This window comes from Daphnia pulicaria, chromosome 5 (genome assembly GCF_021234035.1).
Source record: "Daphnia pulicaria isolate SC F1-1A chromosome 5, SC_F0-13Bv2, whole genome shotgun sequence".
Classification (NCBI taxonomy): Eukaryota; Metazoa; Arthropoda; class Branchiopoda; order Diplostraca; family Daphniidae; genus Daphnia; species Daphnia pulicaria.
The window spans coordinates 7,017,915-7,043,627 of NC_060917.1; the positions used below are offsets into that span (position 1 = coordinate 7,017,915).

A 25,713-nucleotide genomic window follows, 5' to 3' on the forward strand; every position below is an offset into this window, starting at 1 on the left:
TTTGTTTGTCGATTGGATCATCTCACAAATTAAGGACCCGATTGGCTCTAAGGGATTCCCTGTCGTTGTCTGAAGAGCAGCCACACCTTCAGCAACTGCAGTAGTGCAGCCGGATAATAATAAAATGGACGATTATTACGAAAGCATAAAAAAAGGCCAACAGCAAGAACCGTGGCAGTCTGCTGCTGTACCACCAGGTCCAGCAGCAGCAGCAGAGCCCAGTGAACAGTCTGGAACGATCCCTGCCCTGTGTCGTTTACCATTTCCATCGATGTGTCGTCGTCAATCAGCAACTAACAACGGGGCAGTCTCAGCAGCCAGCAACTGCAACAACTAGAGCTCGGCCGGCAGTAGCACGAAGCCAGCAATAGTATGATTGAATCTCAATAGCAGCCCAAGATGGTCAACAAAACATGCTGATACCATTCGTAAGCACAAAGCAACTGTTACCTATATAACTATATGTGGTACACTTCTTAAAACCCATAACTTGCCATTCATTTGAAAATGTTGATGTACTAGATCTACTGCTGTAGAATAATAATAATATACGTCTCGTGCGTGTAGCTAATGCAAATTATATTAATGAATATTATACCGGGAAATGTCAATGGCCGCGTTATTTCTACACATCAATTTCAAAGGTAAATATGTAAATGGTATTTTAAAAACGATTTATTTAACAAAATTTAAAATTTTTGTTTTTAAATTAGTTTACAGACAACTAAACTAATAACAAAAATGTTAACCAAAACCAAATAAATCTGAATTCTTTCTCGAGTATTTCCGCTTCTTATTTCCAGCTGGCCTTTCCTAGCTGTGATTTCTTCGTCGTTATCGATCGGTTGAAACATTTCCACTTTTAAAACATCCGTCTAGAATTTTACAAAATAAAAAAATGTCCAAATTGTGCATCTTTATACGGTGAAATTACCATGGCAATTTCAGGCTCTTCTTGACGTTTCAGTGCCGATTCCAACGTCCGGTTTTGTTTCTGGAGGTCCCGTCAATTTCGCGAGTAGAACCTCCCTTGGCAAATATTGGTTTTTCAAACATTAGCTGGACTTTGCATGGTCTTGTCAAGATGCGGCTGCAGAGTTGTCCTCAGCGTTTTATTACATTTTGAACAGGCATGTTTAAGAAGGTCATTCTCTGTTTTTTGATTGACTGCAGCAACTAACTTCAAACATAAAAATGAATTGTTAGTAGTCATCATGATCAAGTGAAGTAAATGTTTGACTTACAAGTTGGTTCTCCAAGTTCCTTGGAGTTTCATTCGTTGGTCATTCACTTGTTTTACAGATCACCAAGATTCCCCAGGCAGTATCAGCCGATCCATGCACAGTCTTTGTCTGCTTTAATACAATCAATCCACCAGGTACTGAGAAGACCCTCGACAAGCTTGTTTGATTTTCTGTGTCCTGATAGAAATGATTTGATTCAGCTGCAATGTATAACACAAATTATTATTTTCCGGCAACTTGTTAGATCCACACGTTGCTTACATATAAGGCTCAATATTCATATTGGAACCAGCCTTCAAACGCCTAGGACTGTGTTCCCTGTTGGTTTTCTTAAAACATTTTTCTTGGAAGTGGAGTTGACAGGAGCCACTCAGACCAGTGACTTTGGAGTTTGGATTGAGAGCTTTTTCTTTTGATGGGGATTACCCTTTTCCCTTCTTCAAATAAAGACTGGTCCTTAGGTACTCCAAAGAATGAAACAAGGCTGGTATTACATCTAGAATCACTTTGACAGTAAGCAACGTAACACGAAGGCATTTTGACAATCTATTTCATTGTTGTGATTTTTCAAAAACATTGTAGCAGACTACAGATGAAATTCTGCTAAAATGCAGAATCTAATTTGCGGGAACACATTTAATTTGTTACAATTTTGATTTAATTTTTAATTCGAAAATATATTTGATGGAGAATCTATGTTTTAGTTTAATTGAAGTAAAAAGAATAACGCAAAGTATCTGAAATAATTTTTCTGGTGTTTTTGTCATTTGTGTTTAGGGAGCGACCGACTCTTGGTCAGTATTGGCTGGACTTGAAAGACATTTATAAGCAGAAGTCTTTTTTGAGTTCTTTCTGTCAAGCATGCCAGGAAGGAGTGGACTCATTGAGGATGCTTATAAGATTGTAGAGTAAAATATGGAATCTCCGAATCTGACTGACTCTGTTGCTGTAGACCCCACTTAATTGAAATTATGGTAATATGTTTAAACTTGAATTGATTCTATTGACCTGTTTCTTTGCTAGTGTCGTGATGCCTTGTTATACGCTATACTGAACAACCTTGTTGACTTATTTGTCTACTGAACACTTGCCAATTAGAACACGTTTAGTTCTGCATGCTTTCGCTTTTGTCTCTAGAGATGGTTCTAAATTTTTATTGAATTTCTATAGATGCCTAATCCACAAAATGAGCAACAATGAATTGCAATCCTGAATTTGTAAGTGTTAATATCAATTCCACCTGTATTCTTTATTTAATTGCTCTTTCTTTTCTAGGTAAAGTCTTTTGTAGTTATAAGTGTCATAGCTGGTATGAGTTAAAATCGGGTGTGAAAACCAGGTAAAAAGAATTCTTTGTTGATTATATGTTATGCTTGTGATGAACAAATTATTGGCAGATCACAATGTTGACTACCAAATTACGAGCTTTTTAATACTGACTTCAAAATTGGCATCTATTTTCACCTAACTTATGATAAAGTATTAATGGTTTGTGTTTTGGTTTCAGTTAACTTCTACTGAGTGATTAGCTGATTGGCACCAGTTAAAAAGATCACCTTAAAATGCATAAGGTGACTACCTATCTCTTTATCGTTTAGTTTTGAGTTGATGATGAACTAACATTTGGCAGATCATGATGTTGACTACCAAATTACGAGCTTTTTAATACTGAATTTTCAAAGTTATCTTTTTTTTCTCCACCATAGACATTTTGCTCACTATCTGTTTTGTTTCTAGGTTACTGGATTTGTGACTGGATGTCGATCTTAACAATGTATGGATCTGTAAAATGAAAGCCAAGACATTTCAACTGATTGTATAGGTTACTACCAATAAAGTCTATTTTCGTAATCTTCCTGTTACTTTACTACAATTTAATCTTAACACTTTCAGTCATTTGTCGGCGCTATGCTTTTTAAAGTTTAGTTGGACCCATCTGTTGTTCCTGAATCTCCATAGGTCTTTAATGGTGCAGAATAGAATTCTTTAAATGCTAAGGTATTATTTCAAGATCTGCTTGCTTTGTACTGTCTGTAGCTCTGTTTCATTTAGGAACGTTTCAAAAGTTGACGAGGCTGTTACCTTAAAACCGATAACGAAATGATAAATGAGGTTACAGGGACCTCGTGAAGTCGTTAATTTAATCGTCTGCGTGTTGTCTAGCCCATGCAAGTGTGTAACGAGGTAAGCCGCGTAGCTGTTAATCTCGTTCGTTCAGGTTATATTTTAAGAATTCGAATATACCTCAGACTCCACTCTGATGCCGTGAAACTTTGGATACCGTCTGACCAAATATTGTTTGACAGCCATTTTCCGGCGATCAGGTAACATTTTGAGATTATAATGAAATTGTCGTGGATTAATTTGTTATTTTTACCATTTTTTTTTCAGTCACTTCATCCTTTGATGGAGCGTCTAGAGTCACATTTCCGATTTCAGCGTCAGACAATGGGCATATTGGTCCAGCTGAACGAAGCCGCTGTAGCCAACGGCATTGGCACAAATACCGATAGTTCCACGGCCGCTGGAGAAAGTTTGATCGACAGTGGTGGTGCGTCCACGGCCAGTTTTAGTGATAGCAGCGTATCATCCCGTGGCGGGCCGTGGGCCTCTTTATGTCCTGCACAGCATCCGCCATTGGCGAGCCAGAAGAGATTGGCATTGGAAAGAGCTCGTTCTTTCGAGTCCAGGTAAATTTGGTTTCGTTGTATGACTTGCTGACAAGTTAAATATTATCACTTTTATTCGAAACAGATTATCCTCGGGTGGCAGCTTGGATCATTGTCAACCGCCCAGGCGGATGGATAGTAGCCTAAACATTGGATTTCCGCCACGTTATCGCCCGTTTCGCCTTGTTGAAGATGAAGACAGTTCCGATACAGACACTGGTAAAATTCGTCTCTGTTGGGACGAACATTTATCATTTTATCATAAATTTTGACTGTTCATGTTTTTAATTTACTGGCCCACTCTTTCAGATGTGACGGCCGAGTCCGACGTAACGGCAGCGAATCGTTGGCGACAGTCGAGTCCCATTCGTTCACCCCGAGGCGTTAAGCAGCGAATGAGGTAAACGAATGTTAATCGCTTCATTGGGACTGCAGTTTTTAACTTGCCAATTATATTTGACAGGCTTTTGTGGAGAGAGTATTTGTCTCAGGTAGTTAATGTGCAGCTAAACAATATGGGTTACGGCGTCGGAAGCAGAAACGCTCCCAGCTCTCAACAGCCAGGAGCGCCGGATAGCGGAGGCGATAACAACGATCCAAGAACGAACTCGTTATCGTCTCTGGCTTTCGACTAAGGTGGAAAGTCTCACCAGTTTATTTTCCCAACACGGAATCAATTCATCTGATTCGGTCGATGCGACTCCTGCTCCTACTCCGCAACCACCAACAGCAACGACGACAACATCAGTAGCCGGAAGCAGTCAGGCCAGACCACTTCCAGGAATTCCACCCAGACCTGGAACTTCAGCCGTTCCACAGTCATTCCCTTACGTTTCCCGCGTGTCGGACATGTCATGGGAGGAGGCACTGGAGCTGCCGGAATTGCTTTCGGGGGAGCCGAACAAGGACCAGGGCAGCAGCGCTGGACTCTCCGCCGGAATGCGGAATCACAAGTGTCAGTCAGCGCCCATCTGACGTACCGCATCCAGGCCTGGAATTTCTTCGCCAAAGACGGATGCAATCCCGACATCCGCGATCCTTACGCCAACATTGTCGTTCCCGAAAGCAAAATCCACAATGACGCCAGTGTCGATGTTTCAGCTGACGGCCGGATCCTCGTTACGCTCGTCCCTTGCACTTCACTCACTGGAGCTCTCATTAGTACTAACAAAACAGAATTTAAATTTGTTATTATTGAATTGATTGTGTTTTTTTGTATTTTTTACCAGGTCTGCATAGTTTAGAACCGTCTCGGTTGGGTTTGTGCCTTGCACAAGTCAATGTCGACCAGTTTGTCGTGTCCGTCAGCATTTCACCAACTTGTCGCCATCTTTTGCTGGGCTTGGCGAGTTCCCGCGCTCTGTCTGTGGCCAGTCGTGATCATGCTCTTCCAACACTCTGGGCCCAGGTGTATCAGATTCCTACCAAAGTCTTTCAAGCTCAGAGAAACAATCCGTCAACTACGGCTGCTAATGCTGCTGGCCAAAATAGTGTCGGCGACCTTCCGGCAGACCAAATGCATCCGTTGTTAGAAAAGAAGCAGAGCATTCCCCCGCCACAAGGCAGTTTGCTCCACGTACGTGATTTAAGTCAAACGACTGACGTTGGATTGACAAGTCTCAATTGCATTCGCTGGATTCCTAAATTTCCTACTGCTGGGCAGGGATTTGTATTGGGAACCAATAAAGGTCATCTCAAGGTGATTGATTGAGATTCTGTTGGGATTTTTATTCGTTTTTTTTTCTTTATTTTGTTTCATGTGTAGAAGCTATGAAAATTGAAAATACATTTCCCAGACGCGTTTCTAAAATGTTTTATTCTTTCCGAAACTTTGAAAACTGTTTTTAATAACCCGGCAACGTTGATTTATTTTCCCTTCCCTTTCAAATCCCATCTTCGTTCTTCACACGTTTACGTTGTTATTAATTTATTTCCTAGTCGAAACTTGTTAAGTAAGTTGGCATACAACAAAACTCGTTGAAGAAAAGTCGATAAACGAAATGAATTCGGTAGAAATCTCTGGTTTTATCCCCAAACTTGGTCTAGTCGTAGTAGGAATTGTGTTGGTAGAATGCACTCGGCAAGGCTTGAATTACCTGCAGCGAAAAAATTCAAAGCCAGTGATTAGACAAGTGATTTTCTTTCCTGATAAACAAATTGCCTGTAAAGACTTTTTCGATTCAGTCGAAGGCTGTTCGAGGATTCGCTGCGATTTCAGCCACACAACAACTGGCTTCAGGTTGGAGCATGGTATAATAGGTTGAAAGGTACCTCCACTGGGCCCTTCCCGGTTGGGCCCGATTTCAGGCGGTGTGGTGGCGCTAGTTGGAGGTAAAGTTAGTCTCAACATGGGAAAGATAGGAAATAGCATCTTATTTGTTATTCTGTTAAGTATAAAATTACAGTTTTCGAATAATTTATTTTTTTTATTGTTTAACATATTTGTAGCATCACATTTCATTATGTCATGTGATGATTCGTTAAATACAATAATTTTAAAAATTTTAATGTTGCGCTCTTCCGTTTTTCTAGCAACAGCTAGTTTGGTAGAGGTCGCGGCGGGTATATAAAGGATAAAGGGGAAAAAAAATGTTTGATATAGAAGAAACCATGGCAACCAAGCAGACAAATGGCTGTCATTAGAAAAAGAAATGGCGTTTCATTTCTTGTAAGTGTTTTTCGTTTTTCTTCGTGACAGTCGGTTGTAAAAAGTTGTAAAAAATGCCGAATTATTGTTGTGTCCCGATGTGCACTTCTGGTTATGTAAGAAAGGGAACTGTCCCAGAAAAAGTTGCGTTGTTCTCGACAAAAGACAAAAAAATGCAAAAACTTTGGATGAAATATATCCCTAGAAAAAATTACATATTCACTGACAAGTCGAGGGTTTGCTCCCATCATTTTGCAGATTGTGACATAGACAAAGGGTATTTCTTGACTGTTGCAGGACAACAAGTTTTCCAGGAACGGAAAAGATGGATACTGAAACCGGGTGCAATTCCTAAGATATTTCCTAGTAAGTATTGTTTACGTGTCTTTATGCTGCATTATCCACTGTAATAAAATATTTTTTATCGTGTTATAGATTGCCCATCTCACATGACAAAAGTCACATGCAGCCAACATGAAGCACATGAAGCTCAACATATGCCATTACAAGAAACTGAGAAGGCCCTTTATTGGGAAACGGGAATTATCAACATGAAAATGTTCGACTTGTTCATAATTGTTGAAGAAGCTTATCGGGCAGAGGTACTTTTAGTTTTTAAGAAAAAAACATTTCAAAACTATTGCATGGTACATTTATTATTCATGAAATCATAAATTCTTACACGCTTTCCACCAAACAGTTAAAATTAACTTTTCTCTATTAAATAGGTTGACTTAGGGAAATTGAACATCCTGGACTGGTTTGAAAGATCGATGGAAACTCTGGGTGTGATGGTGAAGGAAAGTAAATTCAATCCCACCATTTGCTGCAACACACACCGGAAGGAACTTGTCGGAAAATTAGTTTTGGAGTATTTAATCATCAGAAATTACCTGGAAACTAAAAAGTGGGTTAAAGAATTCAGTCAACAATCAAAGTCAAAATCACTGCGTAAACAAGCTAAAGTGATCTCTTAGTCTCTTTTTCTTTGTTTCATTTTACCGTACTGCCGTTCTTAGTTTCTTACTGACTAATGTACAGTTGAAGAAACAATTCAAGCAATAAAACGCGTTCAAAATGTGTTAAAACCTAGTTGTTTGATTATTTAATTACCGATATATCGTCGTAGTTTTCACACAATAAAAACAAACAGAAACTGAGTAAATGACGGCTGGCTAACATGGTTCTTCTGCTTGGTTGCCATGGTTTCTTCTATATCAAAATTTTTTTTTCCCCTTTATCCTTTATATACCCGCCGCGACCTCTACCAAACTAGCTGTTGCTAGAAAAACGGAAGAGCGCAACATTAAAATTTTTAAAAATTATTGTATTTAACGAATCATCACATGACATAATGAAATGTGATGCTACAAATATGTTAAACAATAAAAAAAATAAATTATTCGAAAACTGTAATTTTATACTTAACAGAATAACAAATAAGATGCTATTTCCTATCTTTCCCATGTTGAGACTAACTTTACCTCCAACTAGCGCCACCACACCGCCTGAAATCGGGCCCCCCATCGGGGTGGGGACTCCTCTCAGAGTGGAGGTACCTCTCAACCTATTATACCATGGGTTGGAGATATATGAGTTTTTTGTGTGTCGGTCTATGACTGTAGAAGATAACCTTTATTTTATCACTTTTTGCAATGCAGGCAACTACTTTCCCACATAAAGTCAGCAAGGAAATCTATCGACATTGCTGTTTATTGCATCTCTTGTTTTGAGATTGCAGATGTTGTGTTGCAACGTCACAAAGTTGGAGTCAGAGTCAGAGTGATTACAGACCAGAGCATGGAGATAGCTTTCGGATCCCAGAATCACCGTTTTATGAAAGATGGTAAAGGACTTTATACAAATTTTAGAAAGCATGCTTATTTTCCACTTATCAAACAGGGATCCGGGTATATACCAACAAACCCCCATTTCTAATGCACCACAAGTTTTTTATTATTGACGATGAGCTGCTTTGCTCTGGGTCCTTCAACTGGACTTCACAAGCTGTCACTGGTAACAACGAATCTGTCATAATCACTAATGATCCCTGGACCGTTGAACCTTTTTGTGCTGAATTTCAAAAATTGTGGCAAGAAACTAAGCCTGGAAATTAACTCTTGTATTTATAGCTAATACCATAGATTTTCTGTTTATTCTAATCTTCACCTTTATTAGGGGGACTTCTTCTTTATCTCTTAAAGGGACCTTGAATTTTTGTTTGCCAAAATTTTACTTATAGCACATGCGATTCCGATACCTGCTCAGAGACAGTAGAACTCCAATAAATTCTTTAATTATTTTCATGATCAACAATAGAACTACATTGAATTTTAAATGTCCGACAATAGAACTCCAACGATTTTAAAACTATTTTCATGTCCGATAGTAGAATAGAAGAACTTCATTGAATTTTGAATATCTCCAAGTGTCCGACAATCCATCCATCCTTGATTCCTTTCCGTACAGTCAAACGTGGAGGAATCTTTTGGCTCCGTCAGTAGGTGGCTAAAATCAAGTTGTCCCCCCCAGCCGCCAGATGACGCGAGTGTCTTTGAGGGGACGAAATTTTCGCCATTTTGTTCCGAAACGCCAAGTGAAAAGGTATTCCAAATTCGTTACGGAATTGAGATGTCGATCTACATTTTCAGCAGTGAAATTTAATGGTAAATTCTAGTTTGGATTTCTCAAATGTAGTTAACCCTAGACGTTGCTGTGTGAATTTACAGGCAATCTGGCATATAATTTTCATTTGGCCAAATAATCGATCACGTGGACTGAAACTGCTTTCCAATTTGCCGAAATGTCGTCGGTTATTAGCTTTACCTGTTCGGATGCACGTCTCATCTCACGCCGAAACACTACAGAGGTAGTAGAGTAATTTTGATGATAAATTTCCCTGCAATGATGCTATAGATTTTATTAGTTGGTGTTCAGGTTGGAGATCCCGTTGCTTAACTGTTGCAGAATGTGAGAACTCAACAAAGTCTGAGCTACATGGTCGGCATCATTACAGTGATTTCGTTGGAGCCAGCTGGTAAAAGGTGTAATCGAGTCAAGTTGAGCTGCTGCTGCTGCATGCAGTTTATCGAGCTGGTGTTATCCTGAAGTGTCATTGCAGGAAGACTTTTTGAAATGGTAAGTTGATGAATTTATTGGTTGTAACTTGGGAAGTCTTATTTTTGTGAAATTCAACTGACAAGTGAACTCTGATCTGATGTAGACAACAAGTGGTACTATTTCTTGCTTCCAAATTATAGTTTCCGTGAAAGATATCAGATTCCTTGAGTTAACAACTTTATTTTGATCAAACTAGAACAACATTTTCCTCTCTGTATTGCAAACTTTTTCTAACCCTTAAGAATTAGATGTACAGAATTCTCTTTTCCTGGGATTTAATCTCCATTTAAAATTTCATTGCCAAATGCCAATGGAATCTTGGAAAAATGTCTGTCATTTGTTTTACACAATTTCTTTTGCATCTGATGTTTGATCATGGAAAATAATATTCCTTTTTCCCCATAGGACTTGATGATACTTAAACTATGCCTGTGCAGTGGTTTTGCAGCCTGTTTCCAGTTGAGAGATGTGATTATGCAGCTGATACAGGATTGAAGAAAAAGAACTGAAGTAGCTGTGCTGGTGTTCTCCTGAAATTGCTGTGCCACAGGAGTTGCAGATAGTGTTTGGTTCCTCATAGAAGTTTGTTTAAAGAGTTTGGAGATGATCATCCACTTCTGACTATAACTTATGTGAAACTTCAAAGTTGTAAGAAATATACAAGTCAAGTGCTAAACATGATTTTATTCTAAACATGATTTTATTATAAGTTATAAGACACAGCAAACAAGAAACTTTAATAGGAATTGCTTTATTGTCCCACCTCCACCCACAATTCCACCACATTTTACAATCACATACACACACACACATACATACACTTAAGTTAACCCGTTGGCTGCCACGCCATACAACCCGTAGGTTGCTCTCTACTACTCTACGCGCCACGTCTGAAGGATCTATGACCAAAGTGGGACTTGCCATTGCTGACAAGTCCGGGCTGACACGGTGACAGGAGAAGATGGAATGCACAACCTCTAGAATCCATCACCGCATCGACAAGGGGGAAGTCCCTATGGTGCATTGCCTAACGGGGCCTTTCGGCGAATCTGGGGCTGGTGCGACTGTCCGACCCCGCGGCATGAAAACCACGAGACCGAACAGCGCGGCCCGTACTAAGGAGCTAGGGGAGAACAAAGGCGTGGCAGACAACGGGTTAACTAACAAAACATCATACCAATAACAATAGATGATCTGCGAAGCACATGTCGGATGTCACCGCCAAATTGATATCGTAGAGTCAACGCCAAGTTGATGTTGTAGAGAAGTCAACGCCAAATTGATGTTGTAGAGATGCCAACCCCCTTTCCATGTTCAACTCTTGGCTATTACCTACATGGAGATCAAGAACAACAAGATAATAACAAGAATTCAATTCAGGACATGGCAACTGAACTTACACATGATGAGTTGACACCAATCAGGTTTCCCCAGTAGATGTAGTAGTTCCCATTCTCAAGGTCTCCAATAGACGGAATGAGTCCAGAGAAAATTACTTTGGTCACAGCTTTCTCTACGGAAGCCGGAGATATAGGCCCGGTCGAAATAGGCCCCGACGAAATAGGCCCGGCAAATAGGCCCGGACGAAATAGGCCCCTACGAAATAGGCCCACTTTAAAAATATTTTTAAAGTGGGCCTATTTCTCCGTCAAAGTGGGCCTATTTCTCCCAATTATTTCTAAGTTCCATAAGGTACTCTGAAATATTTTCATAAAAACATTCGACCTACTCTACATGAGCGAGCAGGCGGAATAATCTGCGAGAGATCCGCCACCGTATATATTCATTGCCGTAGCTCAAACCACGATGAGTGATTTCACACATTGCCGTTTCGTTTTTCACATGTTAGGCAGCTGATTCCCGTCTTTATTTTTTGATGAACGTATTCCCCTTGATCTTAACTGTAAAACTCATTTGTTCAAACGTCGTTTTCACTTATTAACTATCGCTAATTTAAAAAAATGAACAAATTTCCGTGTTTTCTTCGCCATTTATTTGTTCCGTAGCTCGATCCCCCCTTCAGCGGCTCAGCCTTGAACGCGTCTCTCCCCTTCAGCGGCTCAGCCTTGAACGCATCTCCCCCCTCTACCTATGCCAATGCCAGTACTCAGGTGAAGTAGGAAATGAAAATGTTTGATGAAATAAATCTTACGGATTGATTTCAAACATATCCATCTTAATTTCATGTTTTTTTTAAAGCAACAAACGCATATCACTTTTAAGTTTCTTGTTTTATGGGGCTGACGCGAGGTGCTGCTCAAGCCGCCAGAAGGGTGGTCAAGCGGGGGAGGCTGCACGCACTCATGGGAGAGCGGTGAGTGAAGGGGGGTTTACCTGGGCCATACCATACACGCCCATGTTTTCTCTTTTCCGTCTATGTCAACGGGTGGTCTAGTGGTTAGCAACTCGGGGTAATAATCTCAAGTGCCGGTGTTCGAATCTCGGACATGTCGCCAAGGAATTTTATTTACAAAATATTTTAGAAAAATTAATAGCTCAACAGCATAAAGCGGTGTGGAACTACCCTGGCGAAATTGATGGTTTTTTTATTTTTTTTTTATTGATGATGTATACATTAATTGATTTAATATACAGCACGAAAAGAAAATTTCTATTATAGTTGATTGAATACCAAATGTGGTTTTGAAGATTTCCATCTATCGGTGATAGTGGCGTCACTAGCGTGGTTCAATAGCGTCATGAAGATGGCGTCATCTGCTCATCGTCAACTTCAGCGTTTAATTTACAAATAAGAAATAGAAATCTTATAAAAAAATTTAAATAGCTTCAACATGTGTACATTTTATTTTTAATCGTTTTAAAATTTGAATTACAATTTTCGTTACATTTGATCTGTAAGAATTCAATTTTGAATCATTTTCATTTCAAATTGATTCACACACATAGCAGACGCCAACACATCAAGCGTCATCAATAGCGTGGTCTATGGTGCAATGCTATCGCTGGAGTAAGTTGTTTACCTTCAATTCGGGTATGTTAGAGAATTATATCATGTTATTTTCAATCTTAAGTTGCTACTATTGTAATTATCAACTTGTGTGAATAGGTAGCGTCATGATCGCTGCTGATTGCCTTTCAAATAGGTTTTCAGCATTCTGCTTACACCTTTGGCATAGTCACATATTTCACAATCCAACATCAATTGGTACCAACAGCAGCCCTTCTCTCCATCATCCAGAAGGGTCTGAGATCAGTGTTGGAGATGTGAGTGACAATTTTAATATGATGAAATTTATCTACCACCAAATTTTTACTCGTTTATGTTTTTGTTTTTCAGGATGGTTCGGAACAACCCATGGAAAGCTTATCACTCATTGATGCTGTGATGCCTGATGTTGTTGCAAGTCGTCAACAGCAAACACAGAGCAATCAGAAATCAAAGTGGTAAAGACAGAACCACCAAATTCCAATGGAGATGAACCCATGCATTCCTATCGTAAGATGGTCAATACTTTTTTTTGATCCCCTGAACTGCTTACTTATTTTCCCTTCAACTATTTAATGAAGGCTGGGAAGAGGAAACAGGAGTAGAGATACCTGCCAGCAAATCAACTGTACTTCGTGGCCATGAATCTGAAGTTTTCATCTGCGCCTGAACCCAACAACTGATTTATTGGCTTCTGGCTCTGGTGATAGTACTGCCAGAATTTTGAACATGAATGACAACTTGTCTTCACCAACTCAACTTGTTATTAGGCATTTAATTCAGAAGGGTGGAACTGAAGTTCCGAGCAACAAAGATGCCACCTCACTTTACTGGTATGTATGTTTTTTCTTATAACTTAAGCGCCAAATAGTTTGCTGTTTAATAACAGAGTTCTTTTTTTTTAGTGTGATGGAACTCTGCTTGCAACTGGCTCTTACGATGATTACGCTCGCATTTGGACAACTGATGGAAGATTAGCTAGCACTTTGGGACAGCATAAAGGACCTACTGTCGCACTAAAATGGAACAAAAATGGCAACTATATCCTTAGTGCTGGATTCGACAAAGTAGACCTAAGTTTTCATTTTTTTAAAACGAAAACTGTTGATATTAATTTATTTATTTCATTAGACGACCATTTGGGACGCTTCAACGAGTCAGTGCACGCAGCAGTTTGCTTTCCATTCCGCCCCAGCACTCGACGTAGATTGGCAGTCGAATGTCAGTTTTGCCTCATGCTCCACTGACCAGTGTATTCATGTTTGGAAGTAAAATCTAGGTAGCCTACAATCAATGAAACTGCGGTGTGCTGATTGCGGCTGATTGTTTTAACTATAAAGCATATGTTATCAAGCGATCAATTCAGATCAGGTGTATTATCAATTTTACATTTTCCTGGACGCAAAATTTGTTGTTTTGCTTTAAAACTGGATCGACAATCAACAGTATACAGCCTTGACGGGGGATCAATCAGCACATGGAAAAATAAGGGTTCAAATTATTTATTTTTTTAAAAGAGAGAGAAACAATCAATCAATGAAAAATTTTTTAGGATAAATGAGAGACAAGTTAGATAATAATTTTTGTTATGTTATTGTTAAATTAAGAGTAAAGCACTTGTGAGACCTGACAAAACAAAACAGAGTAACGTCGGGAGCAATGACTGCTGGCCACTAGTGGGGCGGCTATTGCTACGACCGTCCAGCGTTCCCCATCCTTTGGTTCCTTCTTCGTCTCCACTCCAACCCGGATAAGAAGAGCATTGATTTTTGCAGTCGTTTGACTGGCAAATGTCGTACACATTGGCTGGAACTGGTTCGTAAAACACTCGAGCACTTCGAGCTAATGGAAAGAGGGGGGAAATCAGTTGACTAAAATCCTGAAATTAATTATCAGCAGCCTGAGACTTACAACTGTCGTAATAATCGTACATGATGACGGGTACTTTACGTTGCTCGGCCACTTTGAAAACGCGATACGCTTGAACAGTTGGGCAAACCGTATTCCTCGTCATCTAAAATTTTAATTAACCTTCTCGTTAAATAAGGAAAACTGTCGCATTAAAAAGGGGTTTTTAACTTGTCGAAATACAAAGAAATTCCAGTGCCACCTTCTTTCGTTTCAACTTTCTTGATAACTTTGGTGGCTCTGAGACTCGGTAGGGAATCCTCGTCCATGACGTAACCCGACGGCAAACTGATAGTGATTTCCATAACGGCCATGTTGCTCTCCTCACCGACGAAACTGAAATCAATTCAAATAAGTTTTAAAATGAAATTGGAGACGATAATTAGACACGGGATTCAATTGATACCTGGAGCAGATGGTCCACTGCATGCGGTTCTGATTGGCGTTCTTAAAGAGTTGAGGATCCAGCGTGAATAGCGGCCACTCTCCAGTGACATTCAAATTGTAAGAAGTTGACACTTGGATAATGGAGAATCCACTTCCAACGGCTGAAATTTCCACATGGGTGGTCTTGGGAGGAAGCTGTCGTTACAGAAAAACCAAATGAATTACTTGTTAAAATGGAAACAGAATAAGTTTCAGTCGTTTTACCTCGAACTTTTGGAGAACCATGGCGTTTTCACGACTGAGAGAAAATGTCTCCGCACCGGTGTCGTGTTTGATTTTGACGTTAATGTTGGTGTTGGGCACTGTAATCTTCTCGGCTAATTTGGCCAGGGCATACAAACCAATTACCGTGTCCTTAGTGGAAGAGAAACCGCCGTTCGAGTTCCTGTTGGCTACCATCCATTTCATGATGGGCAGGGCCTCAATCACCAGTCCACGTTGGAGGAAAGTCAACAAGGCGTAGGCCGTCATTTCCACGTCGACAGACGTCGTCAAGCTGGACCAAGGATTGGATTTGTCCTTTTCCGACTTGGGTTTCGACTAGAAACGGAACTCTTCTTCCGTCGTGTTGGCTTTAGCCTGACGCATATCAAAGGACTCATCCCTCTCTTCAACCTCGGCCAAATGAAGGGCGTAAGTCACCAAGGACAGGGCATAAGGATCCGTGATGGAGGGCAGTTCCTTGACGAGAAACTCGGCCGCTTTCTGCATACTGGGCCCGTACCTGAGTCCAGCCTTGTTCTCCAGGAATGCCAAAACGACGTAGGCCTCAGAGGGACACCTTTGCCGGATCCGCCCTGCATGTCCGTGTGAGATACTTTGCCCATCTCGGGGAATGATTCGTTGGGCGCTTGATTGGCCGACAGCCACTTGAGAGAGTCTTCGATGACGTGATCCTCGATGGTGATGTAAGGCTGAGCTTGGCGGAAGGATCGGGCCACAAAAGCCGTTAACCAGGTGCTACCAGCGGCATCGCTTTTACTAACATTTCAAATGATGAATTAAAAGACTGGACGCATTTTTGTTGGAATTAAATATTTACCCAAAAGCACTGAAGGATCAATCGTCCCGTTTGTAAGTCAACTCTTTCTGATAGCCCGTCTCCATGAAACCCAAGGCTTTGGAACTGATGACGTCCGTCAACTGGCCGATATTCTTCAGATCGCCCCGAGAATTCCAGCACACTTCAAAAATGCCTCCAGTTCCTTTGTAGCTGTCAAATCAATCAAAGAAAAGTATTGACTATCTTACGATAGGAATGCATGGGTTCATCTCCATTGGAATTTGGTGGTTCTGTCTTTACCACTTTGATTTCTGATTGCTCTGTGTTTGCTGTTGACGACTTGCAACAACATCAGGCATCACAGCATCAATGAGTGATAAGCTTTCCATGGGTTGTTCCGAACCATCCTGAAAAACAAAAACATAAACGAGTAAAAATTTGGTGGTAGATAAATTTCATCATATTAAAATTGTCACTCACATCTCCAACACTGATCTCAGACCCTTCTGGATGATGGAGAGAAGGGCTGCTGTTGGTACCAATTGATGTTGGATTGTGAAATATGTGACTATGCCAAAGGTGTAAGCAGAATGCTGAAAACCTATTTGAAAGGCAATCAGCAGCGATCATGACGCTACCTATTCACACAAGTTGATAATTACAATAGTAGCAACTTAAGATTGAAAATAACATGATATAATTCTCTAACATACCCGAATTGAAGGTAAACAACTTACTCCAGCGATAGCATTGCACCATAGACCACGCTATTGATGACGCTTGATGTGTTGGCGTCTGCTATGTGTGTGAATCAATTTGAAATGAAAATGATTCAAAATTGAATTCTTACAGATCAAATGTAACGAAAATTGTAATTCAAATTTTAAAACGATTAAAAATAAAATGTACACATGTTGAAGCTATTTAAATTTTTTTATAAGATTTCTATTTCTTATTTGTAAATTAAACGCTGAAGTTGACGATGAGCAGATGACGCCATCTTCATGACGCTATTGAACCACGCTAGTGACGCCACTATCACCGATAGATGGAAATCTTCAAAACCACATTTGGTATTCAATCAACTATAATAGAAATTTTCTTTTCGTGCTGTATATTAAATCAATTAATGTATACATCATCAATAAAAAAAAAAAAAAAAAACCATCAATTTCGCCAGGGTAGTTCCACACCGCTTTATGCTGTTGAGCTATTAATTTTTCTAAAATATTTTGTAAATAAAATTCCTTGGCGACATGTCCGAGATTCGAACACCGGCACTTGAGATTATTACCCCGAGTTGCTAACCACTAGACCACCCGTTGACATAGACGGAAAAGAGAAAACATGGGCGTGTATGGTATGGCCCAGGTAAACCCCCCTTCACTCACCGCTCTCCCATGAGTGCGTGCAGCCTCCCCCGCTTGACCACCCTTCTGGCGGCTTGAGCAGCACCTCGCGTCAGCCCCATAAAACAAGAAACTTAAAAGTGATATGCGTTTGTTGCTTTAAAAAAAACATGAAATTAAGATGGATATGTTTGAAATCAATCCGTAAGATTTATTTCATCAAACATTTTCATTTCCTACTTCACCTGAGTACTGGCATTGGCATAGGTAGAGGGGGGAGATGCGTTCAAGGCTGAGCCGCTGAAGGGGAGAGACGCGTTCAAGGCTGAGCCGCTGAAGGGGGGATCGAGCTACGGAACAAATAAATGGCGAAGAAAACACGGAAATTTGTTCATTTTTTTAAATTAGCGATAGTTAATAAGTGAAAACGACGTTTGAACAAATGAGTTTTACAGTTAAGATCAAGGGGAATACGTTCATCAAAAAATAAAGACGGGAATCAGCTGCCTAACATGTGAAAAACGAAACGGCAATGTGTGAAATCACTCATCGTGGTTTGAGCTACGGCAATGAATATATACGGTGGCGGATCTCTCGCAGATTATTCCGCCTGCTCGCTCATGTAGAGTAGGTCGAATGTTTTTATGAAAATATTTCAGAGTACCTTATGGAACTTAGAAATAATTGGGAGAAATAGGCCCACTTTGACGGAGAAATAGGCCCACTTTAAAAATATTTTTAAAGTGGGCCTATTTCGTAGGGGCCTATTTCGTCCGGGCCTATTTGCCGGGCCTATTTCGTCGGGGCCTATTTCGACCGGGCCTATATCTCCGCCAACCTTCTCTACGACAGAATGTTCAAGTTAAGACACAACATAAAGTTTCATTTCTGATAAAAGAATATAATACCACAACACTGCCAATGTAAATTTGTTAGAAAAAGATGTTGCTACAGCCAACATTGGTCCAAACTCCAAACTGGGGTTATGGTGATCTAGCGAGTCCAATGAAAATCAGCCGATAATTGTGTTGAATCCTATACCAAAGATGAAGAATATGTTTTAGCAATACTTTAATAAAGCTATTGTTGGTTAATACCTGTATGCTGTATCATTTGACATATTCAGCAGGCATACAATGATTTTGGCAAAAAAAGTTGACAGTAGCCTGCAAGCCTCTTTCACGTTTTCTCCTGCAAATTAATGATATTTAGGTTATCCAACATATTCAAGAAAAAGAACACATGCTCAGCAAATTCCACACGAAATCAATCTAATTTACTTACAAATTAATTGGTAATTTACGAAGAAAATAGCTAAAGCTAAACTTTTGACAACGAACCGCCATTAGCCCATAACTTACAATCATCACGCCATCTGTTTGACACATCTAAAACTCAGTATCTAAAGGGCTAACCTTTAGATAGTCACAAAACTTGAAAACATGATTTTTGTTTGCTTAAACCTAGCACGGTATCTTTAGAACTCTACAGAGAACAAAGCTCACTTGTTAGTTTCATGCAAATTTTCCGGAAGTAGACCGGAAGTAAGCGATAGCGCCTTAACCATTGAGCTGATGATCAAACAAACCAAATATTCGTGATCTCCATGAAATTTAGGGTCGAAAAAGTGTTATTTAAACGAAATCCAGATTTTGGTCAAAATCGAGAATTTTCCTGAACTATTGTTCAGGAAAATTTTTGAAACCGGAAGAACGAAAACGCACAAAACAAAACATGAACTTTACCACAAATTTGACGAGGATCACGAATATGTGGTTCTTTTGTGTGTGGGATGAATATTTACTGAACTACTGTCTGAAATGAGAAAACCGGAAGTAGAAAAAAAAGCAATTTTTCAAAATTCTAACAAGTGAGCTTTGTTGGTGGAATCGTTTTCGTCAGTTTTCACTAAAAATTGTCTAACAGTAACTGCCGATAAATGTTTTAGAGATGTGCAAAGTAATTCAAAATAATTGGAAAAAAACCGTTGAAATAGGCCGTCTAGCGTTAGAAAGAAGAAATGTTTAAAATTGTTTGTAAACAATTCCCGCTCTAGGTCATTGACAATTTGACACTCATTGAAATAATAAAGGCATAAGAAACGTCGAAACTTACGCAATATCCTCTTCACTAGAATCATCATATTTTCATCACCAAGAAATCGCAACACATCTTCAACAGCCAAACACTAAACTCCAAATGGCGATCATTCCAGTGACCTGCAACACTCGCGCTCCCGCTCAGTCTGCCATGAACACCCTTTATAAAGTAAAAAAAACAAGGCCATATAGCAAATTATTTTTATTTGCACATTTATTGATCTATTCTGCAATATACAAAGAGTCCATTGCATCAGAAACTAAAAACAAAGAAACGAAACAAAACTGTTAGAAAAAGACCCATTACGCCAGCGAGAGATCCTTCCCATTCCCACTCATAGAAGCACCAAAACTGATCAGAGTGAACCTCAGGAACTGACAACAGGGGAAAATACGTGGCATTCAACGTGTTAACTTAAAAAAATCGGTTATTAATGTAAACATCAGAAGAATAATTTTCAAATTTCAGATACTTTCTGTGTTGCTGACAAGTTTCCCCTGACGAAATCAGTTAACAGGCATTGAAAAGTTGTAGTCTATCAGTTACAAAAAAAAATCAACCTTGCAGTTTACATTAATGCAAACAAAAATATATTGATCCTATGTTTACACCAAGGAAAAAGAAGAGTTTAAGCAAAATGGCAGCCGAAATTGAAATGCTTTGTTTTCAAAAAGAGATACACAATTCTACACTGAAATTAATTTAACTGTTCAGTTGCACTTAATGAAGTATTGAGTGTCTTGTATAAGATGATGTCTCTGTTTTTCTTTGAGCCCCAAGTAACTTGAACAACTTTTCCAGGTTTAAAAGAAATGCCGTCCGAAAACCTTTCTTTAACTCAAAAAAGGATATCTAAAGACTAAAGTAAGGATTAAGGAAATTAAAATTAGAACAGTAAGTAGAAATGTGTTACTAGTTCCTCACCACCAAGCAGGATTATGCTAAGCCATCAGAATCTTGTTCAAATTCTTTGGAGTAAGGAAACTGCCCGTGTTTCATCCGTTGAGCTATTTTCTGGTTGGCCTTGAGGCACAATTCCGGGCGATTTTTCATCATTTCCATCCATTCAGGAACCTCTTTTTCAGTTGTTGACAAACAGAGAGATTCAAGGGTGGCAGACAACGGGTTAGCAAACAAGGAATCTTGTTGAACGTGTAGTCTTTGACCTTTTTGAACGAAGAAAGTTCAGTAACATGATAAGTGAACTTACACATGAAACCATAAATCAGTTATCCAAGGCTCTCTAGAAAATGGAATGAGAGAATGGTCCATTCTGGGGTCGGTGATCTAGCAAGTCCAAAAGAAACAGCCGATAATTAAGATAAATTCTAATAAAACATGAGAAGAATGTAGGTTAGTTTAAGCTAGTGTTGGTTGTTAACTGTATCATTTCAATGGCACATTCAGTAGAATAGAATGCATTTGAACAAAATAGTTGACGGTAGGCTGCACCACTTTCACGTTTCCTCAGACTGTAAGTTTGATGAAAAACATTAAGGTTATCCAACATGTACACAGAATAGAACACATTACTGACAAGTTACAGACAAAATCACTCGAATTTACCTATGAATTCATTGGAAATTTTCGAAGAAAAGATAGCTTAACTTTTGACAGCAAACCGCCGTAGTTGAAGGACTGGTCTTAACATACCCACAAAACTTGAAAAGCGCATTTTTGATCTCATGTCAACCAAATGCTGGATGCACATGCACATAATGGACTAATAATAACACATAACAGATTAACAGTTTCCCAAATACTGTTACTACACATCCTATTTACAACCTGTACTGAAGTATGTTAAGATTGTGGGTGAATTAACCCATTTATCGAAATGACCCGTTTAAAACGGATTAAATTAAATTTCAAAATACGCAGTTTTGTTAGCACAGACACACACCTGCTGTTGTGCTAGTTCCTGGTGGAGAGTCAGTCAGGCCCTCTATTGAGAACAAAAATCATGAATCAATACCGCCATCTATTGAGAAAACCATTCTATTGAGAATTCCACATTTATAATTTAGACAAATGCCCTAAAAAAATAGGATTTGGATTGGACTAATACAAAATTAATTCAGTGTAAGGGAATTGTACCAATGTGTCAGTTTTCAATCAACTGAAAAATTGTATACTGAAAAACTGTAAAAAATGTTGAAATTTTAACGCGCCATTAAGGATCATCTGTTTTGGGGGAGTAATTAGGCATTGCATCAAAGAGGGCACAGGTATATAAAAATCAGAAACGTGTGAAAACCCTTAGTTGAGCTTCATTCAACTTTGGTACTTTTTGAAATCGTCATAGGTAAGTTATTATTATTATTTAACATTGTGGTGTATTCAAACAAACCATCAAGTATAATTAGCTTTCGCCTTGTCCATTGTTTACATTCTTTGCCTTATTTAATTTCGTCTGCTTTTTTTTTTAAATTCTGTAATTAAGAAACTTCTTGATCTTTGTTGAAAGTTGAAACTTTAGTACTTTAACAATAGTTATGCTTCCCTACTGTTTGAAATGCATTAGGAAGATTGGGATTGATTCTTTCACTTGTTCCGCTAATGACTAGCGTTGTTAATGTCTCCTGTGGCGTCGTCAAACCTGGATACGGGATCGGAGTGGCGTCATATATATTAAAACCTTCTTCTACTTACGGCGAGAGCTACACGACAACCAACACGCCTTATCAGGTACGTCACTGTAGATGTGAACGTTTTAAAAAGAGTCATTCATACCCAGATTTTTTTTTGTTATTTACAGAAATACGGAACGACTACTGTCAAGTCGAATTCGTACTACTCCACTCCGGCTCCTTCGTACTATCCGCGTCAACGACTTCTCGTTATTTTCTGCCGTCTTATTCCACTGCTGGCTACAGAACTGAGGCTCCAACTTACTACTCGACGTCAGCTTCTTACTTCTCTGCTCCATCTTACGCCTCTCTTAGCTACAAAGCTGAAGCCGAATCCCATTACGCAACAACGGCTACTTATTATACTTCAACAGCTTACACCACTTCTGGCTACTACACCACAGCTGGTTATTACTACGAGAGTACTGCCTATTTCGCTTACACAACAGCTGCTCCTCACTACGATGTTGCACCGAATTATGGAGCTGATCCGACCATCACGAGTACACTCTCATTCAAATGAGTGCTACTTAGCGCTACTTATAAGATGCGAAATGGACAGTGCAACTTATAAGTTGAGGAACGCTACTTGCATAGTAACCGTCGCAACCATCAATTCATTAGTAGATAGGCTACTTAATAACCTTTTTTTCAATAATGAAAAGTTGTCTGAGGCTGGGATCGAACCTTACACCTTGGGATCCGTAGCGCTGTACGCTAACCACTACACCCATCGTTCCTTATGATTGCTATAACGCTCTAGGTTCTAACTCTCTTCGGATCCCAATCCTTCTTACTTCTTGATCTAACAGCTCCAGAACCCGTCCTCGTTCTAACTCTCTCCTTCCTCTAACGTCACCTCCCCCCCCATTCCCCGCACTGCCTTCTTACTCTTCTTTTCTCTCATCATGGGTTTGATCGTTCCATAAACTACATAGATGCACCTTATCCGTCTTTGTAAATTATTTACAGCATCGAATCAAAATTCTTATCTAGAAGTTTTGATGCAAATAATACCTTGTTGTATATTTTCAAGAATTCTAACTTCGAATGCTTTCTGCGTTGTATATTTTAATTTTATTGTGTATCTTCGACCGTTTCTCAGCATACACACTCGTTTCATAGATGAAAAGCTATAGCATGCACACGCATGCACAGCATTATTATTCAAACACAAATCCACGTTAGAATGATTGTGTTCTAGTGTAAGAGAACGGCCATGCAGGTTCCATATAGGCTAGTGCGATCGTAGCGACCGCTACTGTGATTGTGGTAGCATTTCAGTATTATTATTAGTAGTGAAATGCTACTTGCAGCAGAAAGTAGTTCAATAGTAGCAAAGTACTACTATAAAGTAGATCCTCTACCTAATACGTAGAGGACGCTACTCTCTAGGTTGCGAAAAAAATGCTACTTAGTGCTACTTAAGGGAGTGCTACCAGATAAGTAGCACCCAATGAAATGAGTGTGTACGAGCCACTCACAAAGAGTTCTTATTATTCAGCGCCAACTTTTACCACTGATGGCTACCGGTACGAAGAGCATGGTTACCATACCACTACTTCTAGCTACGCATATGGACCTGCTCCCTTCACCCAAGCTGTAGCGAGCTACTATTTGCCCAGCGATTACTATAGCCCATACGACCTGGAATCTACTCCCGGTAGGCCTACGAAGAATCTTCTTCCCACTATAATGCCGGCGATTTACCCGAGGAAACTGATTCATATTACTCAGCTGCTACGCCGTCCTACCAGCAGGACTCTTCTGAATATGACGCCAACAAAGTTACGCGGTACCTGCAAGAGAGTCCAACTTACTACACCACAGCCCCATACAGTAGTACAGGATATTACACCACCGCAGCTCCTTCCTTCGCAATTCGTTGCACAATATCTTTCACCACAGGCTGCAACAATACACTTTGGACAGCTATATCACTGCTACACATGAACCTACAATAAAAAATAAAATAAAAAAATAAATGTTGCATTTTATCACTTAAAATAGTCAACCCAAATATAATATGGCAATATTATCCGATATCTATTTTAGTATTGTTGAAACTAAAATTTACACAAAACTGGGTGACAATAAGATATAAATACAAATCAATAGAAATATAGAAAACTCACCAGTGGAACAACAAACTCCCCTTTACAACAGCACACATGTGATTGAAGGTAATAGCTGTTGACTTGATGAAATTTCGAAATGTTGAAACTAACCAATGGAATCAAAGCTTAAGCACATTATTGTAAAATCTCAACTGGATAACAGTCACCTACTGACCTTCAATTAGTGTATGTCATGTGTTGAAGATTTTCACAAACAGCAAAGTAAATGAGAATTCCATTCACTTCACACTCGTCATGTGACTGTAACTGAAACTCTAAGTAGCAATGGGATAAGGATAATTATCTAAATTATTTACAAATTTATCAATGAAAATAAAATTCTACCTATCTCTCAGATGGGTTGCCTCCAACCACATACAGGGATGTAGAAACAGTCATAACGAGTATGCTGTCACAGGTTTCACTACCAAAATTCCAAGATTCGGAAAAGATCCTATGGTCCATGAGCAAGAATACCTACAATATATGAAAATATGAATTATAATGGTTGGCCAACTAACCATAACATCACCGATAAACTAAACCTAAATAGAAATTGGTCAATATAACACATTTACTTTTGCTGTTGTGTTTCAGCATGGGTTGAGACATGCAATCGCTACTAGTAGAAAGCCATGACATTGAAATTCACAGAAATTCAGCATCTACATTATCACCTTGAACATCAAATGGCCATCAAAACCTATAGGGAAAAAGGCAGGTTGATCTTCAGACAGGAATAGAAACTGAAGTATTAAAATTACTTGTCAAGTTGGGCAGGTTCAATGTCTTGCTTTGAAATTTTGGTGTAAATAGTGATGTGAACATGTGATGCCTTTATACGGTCCTTCCTTATCTGTTAATCAACAAATGAAAAATTTCATAAAAGTTTAGAGATGAAAAATAGCAAGTAACGAAAAACAAATTGTTCATTAAGCAGAGTGGATGTGCATAGAATTTACTGATTCTGTCACAGTTATTCGGCATTCAAGGTGATAATCAAAGTTCTGATCCATCAGTTTCATCATAAACGTCCAACACAACAACTAGCCATGACAAAAACTTGCTGTTTAAATTTTGTTTCGGTTTTGGGAACAAAGTGCACCAACATAATGACAATTTGACTGTGTCCTTTAAACTTGTACATACTCTCAGTAACAACTAAACCATAAAAAAAAACATAATAAGAAGATCAAGGCAATCTCAAGAAACTGTTCTTTTTCCATTACCAACAATCCTACGCCGTCACAGTTTCACACGCCAACACCGAATGGTATCACGTGACAATAATGCAGACGACAATCGCACACAATAAAGTTTTATGCAGCGCCATCTTTTTTAAAATAAAAAGACCTTAAAAACTTGCCAAAATGTACTTAAAAGATAATAATTGATATGGGGAACACGAATATAGGATTTAAAAAATTATCTGACCAGTAAGAAGTGCTTTAAAACTCAATTCAAAGTTTTCTATATCAACGCCATCTATTGACAACTAGTGGCAACGTGAAAAAAGCCCAGGATTGATTGCA

General features: G+C 39.2%; 2 protein-coding genes, 6 long non-coding RNA genes, 1 other non-coding gene and 1 pseudogene across 17 annotated transcripts; 6 read left to right on the forward strand and 4 right to left on the reverse strand.

Annotated features, from left to right (window-relative positions):
- Positions 1–785: 785 nt before the first annotated feature.
- On the reverse strand, positions 786–1,820 carry LOC124340451. Its single transcript, XR_006918051.1, has 4 exons — positions 1,506–1,820; positions 1,245–1,444; positions 935–1,180; positions 786–875 (listed from the first exon to the last, which is right to left on the reverse strand). It is a non-coding gene; the product is annotated as an uncharacterized LOC124340451 (long non-coding RNA).
- A 602-nt stretch (positions 1,821–2,422) lies between these two features.
- Positions 2,423–3,029, forward strand: LOC124340450. Its single transcript, XR_006918050.1, has 4 exons — positions 2,423–2,461; positions 2,520–2,583; positions 2,752–2,815; positions 2,982–3,029. It is a non-coding gene; the product is annotated as an uncharacterized LOC124340450 (long non-coding RNA).
- Positions 2,847–2,921, forward strand: LOC124341643. Its single transcript, XR_006918559.1, has one exon. It is a non-coding gene; the product is annotated as a small nucleolar RNA SNORD36 (small nucleolar RNA).
- A 108-nt stretch (positions 3,030–3,137) lies between the features above and the next one.
- On the forward strand, positions 3,138–4,548 carry LOC124340746. Its single transcript, XM_046793353.1, has 7 exons — positions 3,138–3,242; positions 3,297–3,428; positions 3,505–3,568; positions 3,636–3,934; positions 3,999–4,132; positions 4,223–4,313; positions 4,377–4,548. Exons 4-7 carry the CDS (start codon positions 3,651–3,653, stop codon positions 4,546–4,548), a joined length of 681 nt encoding a protein of 226 aa, XP_046649309.1. The 5' UTR covers positions 3,138–3,242; positions 3,297–3,428; positions 3,505–3,568; positions 3,636–3,650.
- Positions 4,549–5,851: 1,303 nt separating this feature from the next.
- Positions 5,852–10,356, forward strand: LOC124340447. Of its 3 annotated transcripts, none has more exons than XR_006918042.1 (6): positions 5,852–6,152; positions 8,222–8,406; positions 8,463–9,226; positions 9,290–9,429; positions 9,477–9,698; positions 10,086–10,356. It is a non-coding gene; the product is annotated as an uncharacterized LOC124340447 (long non-coding RNA). The 3 variants fall into 3 exon arrangements; XR_006918041.1 differs by having other exon boundaries at positions 5,853–6,152; positions 9,487–9,698; XR_006918043.1 differs by having other exon boundaries at positions 5,853–6,152; positions 8,463–9,164; positions 9,487–9,698.
- LOC124340445 lies at positions 6,501–7,645 on the forward strand. Of its 2 annotated transcripts, XM_046792970.1 has the most exons (4): positions 6,501–6,926; positions 6,996–7,087; positions 7,199–7,207; positions 7,289–7,645. In XM_046792970.1, the coding sequence occupies exons 1-4, from the start codon at positions 6,635–6,637 to the stop codon at positions 7,535–7,537; spliced, it is 642 nt and encodes a 213-aa protein (XP_046648926.1). In that variant the 5' UTR covers positions 6,501–6,634; the 3' UTR covers positions 7,538–7,645. The 2 variants fall into 2 exon arrangements, with proteins under 2 accessions (XP_046648926.1, XP_046648925.1); XM_046792969.1 differs by lacking the exon at positions 7,199–7,207 and having other exon boundaries at positions 6,996–7,162.
- Positions 10,357–10,801: 445 nt separating the features above from the next.
- On the reverse strand, positions 10,802–22,565 carry LOC124340448. Of its 4 annotated transcripts, none has more exons than XR_006918046.1 (8): positions 21,223–22,565; positions 21,001–21,157; positions 20,359–20,906; positions 19,450–19,593; positions 18,432–18,525; positions 18,243–18,369; positions 11,081–11,193; positions 10,802–11,012 (listed from the first exon to the last, which is right to left on the reverse strand). It is a non-coding gene; the product is annotated as an uncharacterized LOC124340448 (long non-coding RNA). The 4 variants fall into 4 exon arrangements; XR_006918047.1 differs by having other exon boundaries at positions 20,359–20,721; positions 20,817–20,906; positions 21,001–22,565; XR_006918045.1 differs by having other exon boundaries at positions 21,001–22,565.
- On the forward strand, positions 12,521–14,132 carry LOC124340446. Of its 2 annotated transcripts, XR_006918040.1 has the most exons (7): positions 12,523–12,672; positions 12,748–12,905; positions 12,979–13,137; positions 13,209–13,330; positions 13,398–13,460; positions 13,533–13,694; positions 13,759–14,132. It is a non-coding gene; the product is annotated as an uncharacterized LOC124340446 (long non-coding RNA). The 2 variants fall into 2 exon arrangements; XR_006918039.1 differs by having other exon boundaries at positions 12,521–12,672; positions 13,209–13,460.
- Positions 14,114–16,759, reverse strand: LOC124340440 (annotated as a pseudogene).
- Positions 22,566–22,571: 6 nt separating the features above from the next.
- Positions 22,572–25,457, reverse strand: LOC124340449. 2 transcript variants are annotated; one of them, XR_006918048.1, is made up of 8 exons: positions 25,411–25,453; positions 25,144–25,342; positions 24,946–25,037; positions 24,760–24,884; positions 24,527–24,658; positions 24,357–24,456; positions 24,200–24,287; positions 22,572–24,019 (listed from the first exon to the last, which is right to left on the reverse strand). It is a non-coding gene; the product is annotated as an uncharacterized LOC124340449 (long non-coding RNA). The 2 variants fall into 2 exon arrangements; XR_006918049.1 differs by lacking the exon at positions 25,144–25,342 and having other exon boundaries at positions 25,411–25,457.
- Between the last annotated feature and the right edge of the window lie 256 nt (positions 25,458–25,713).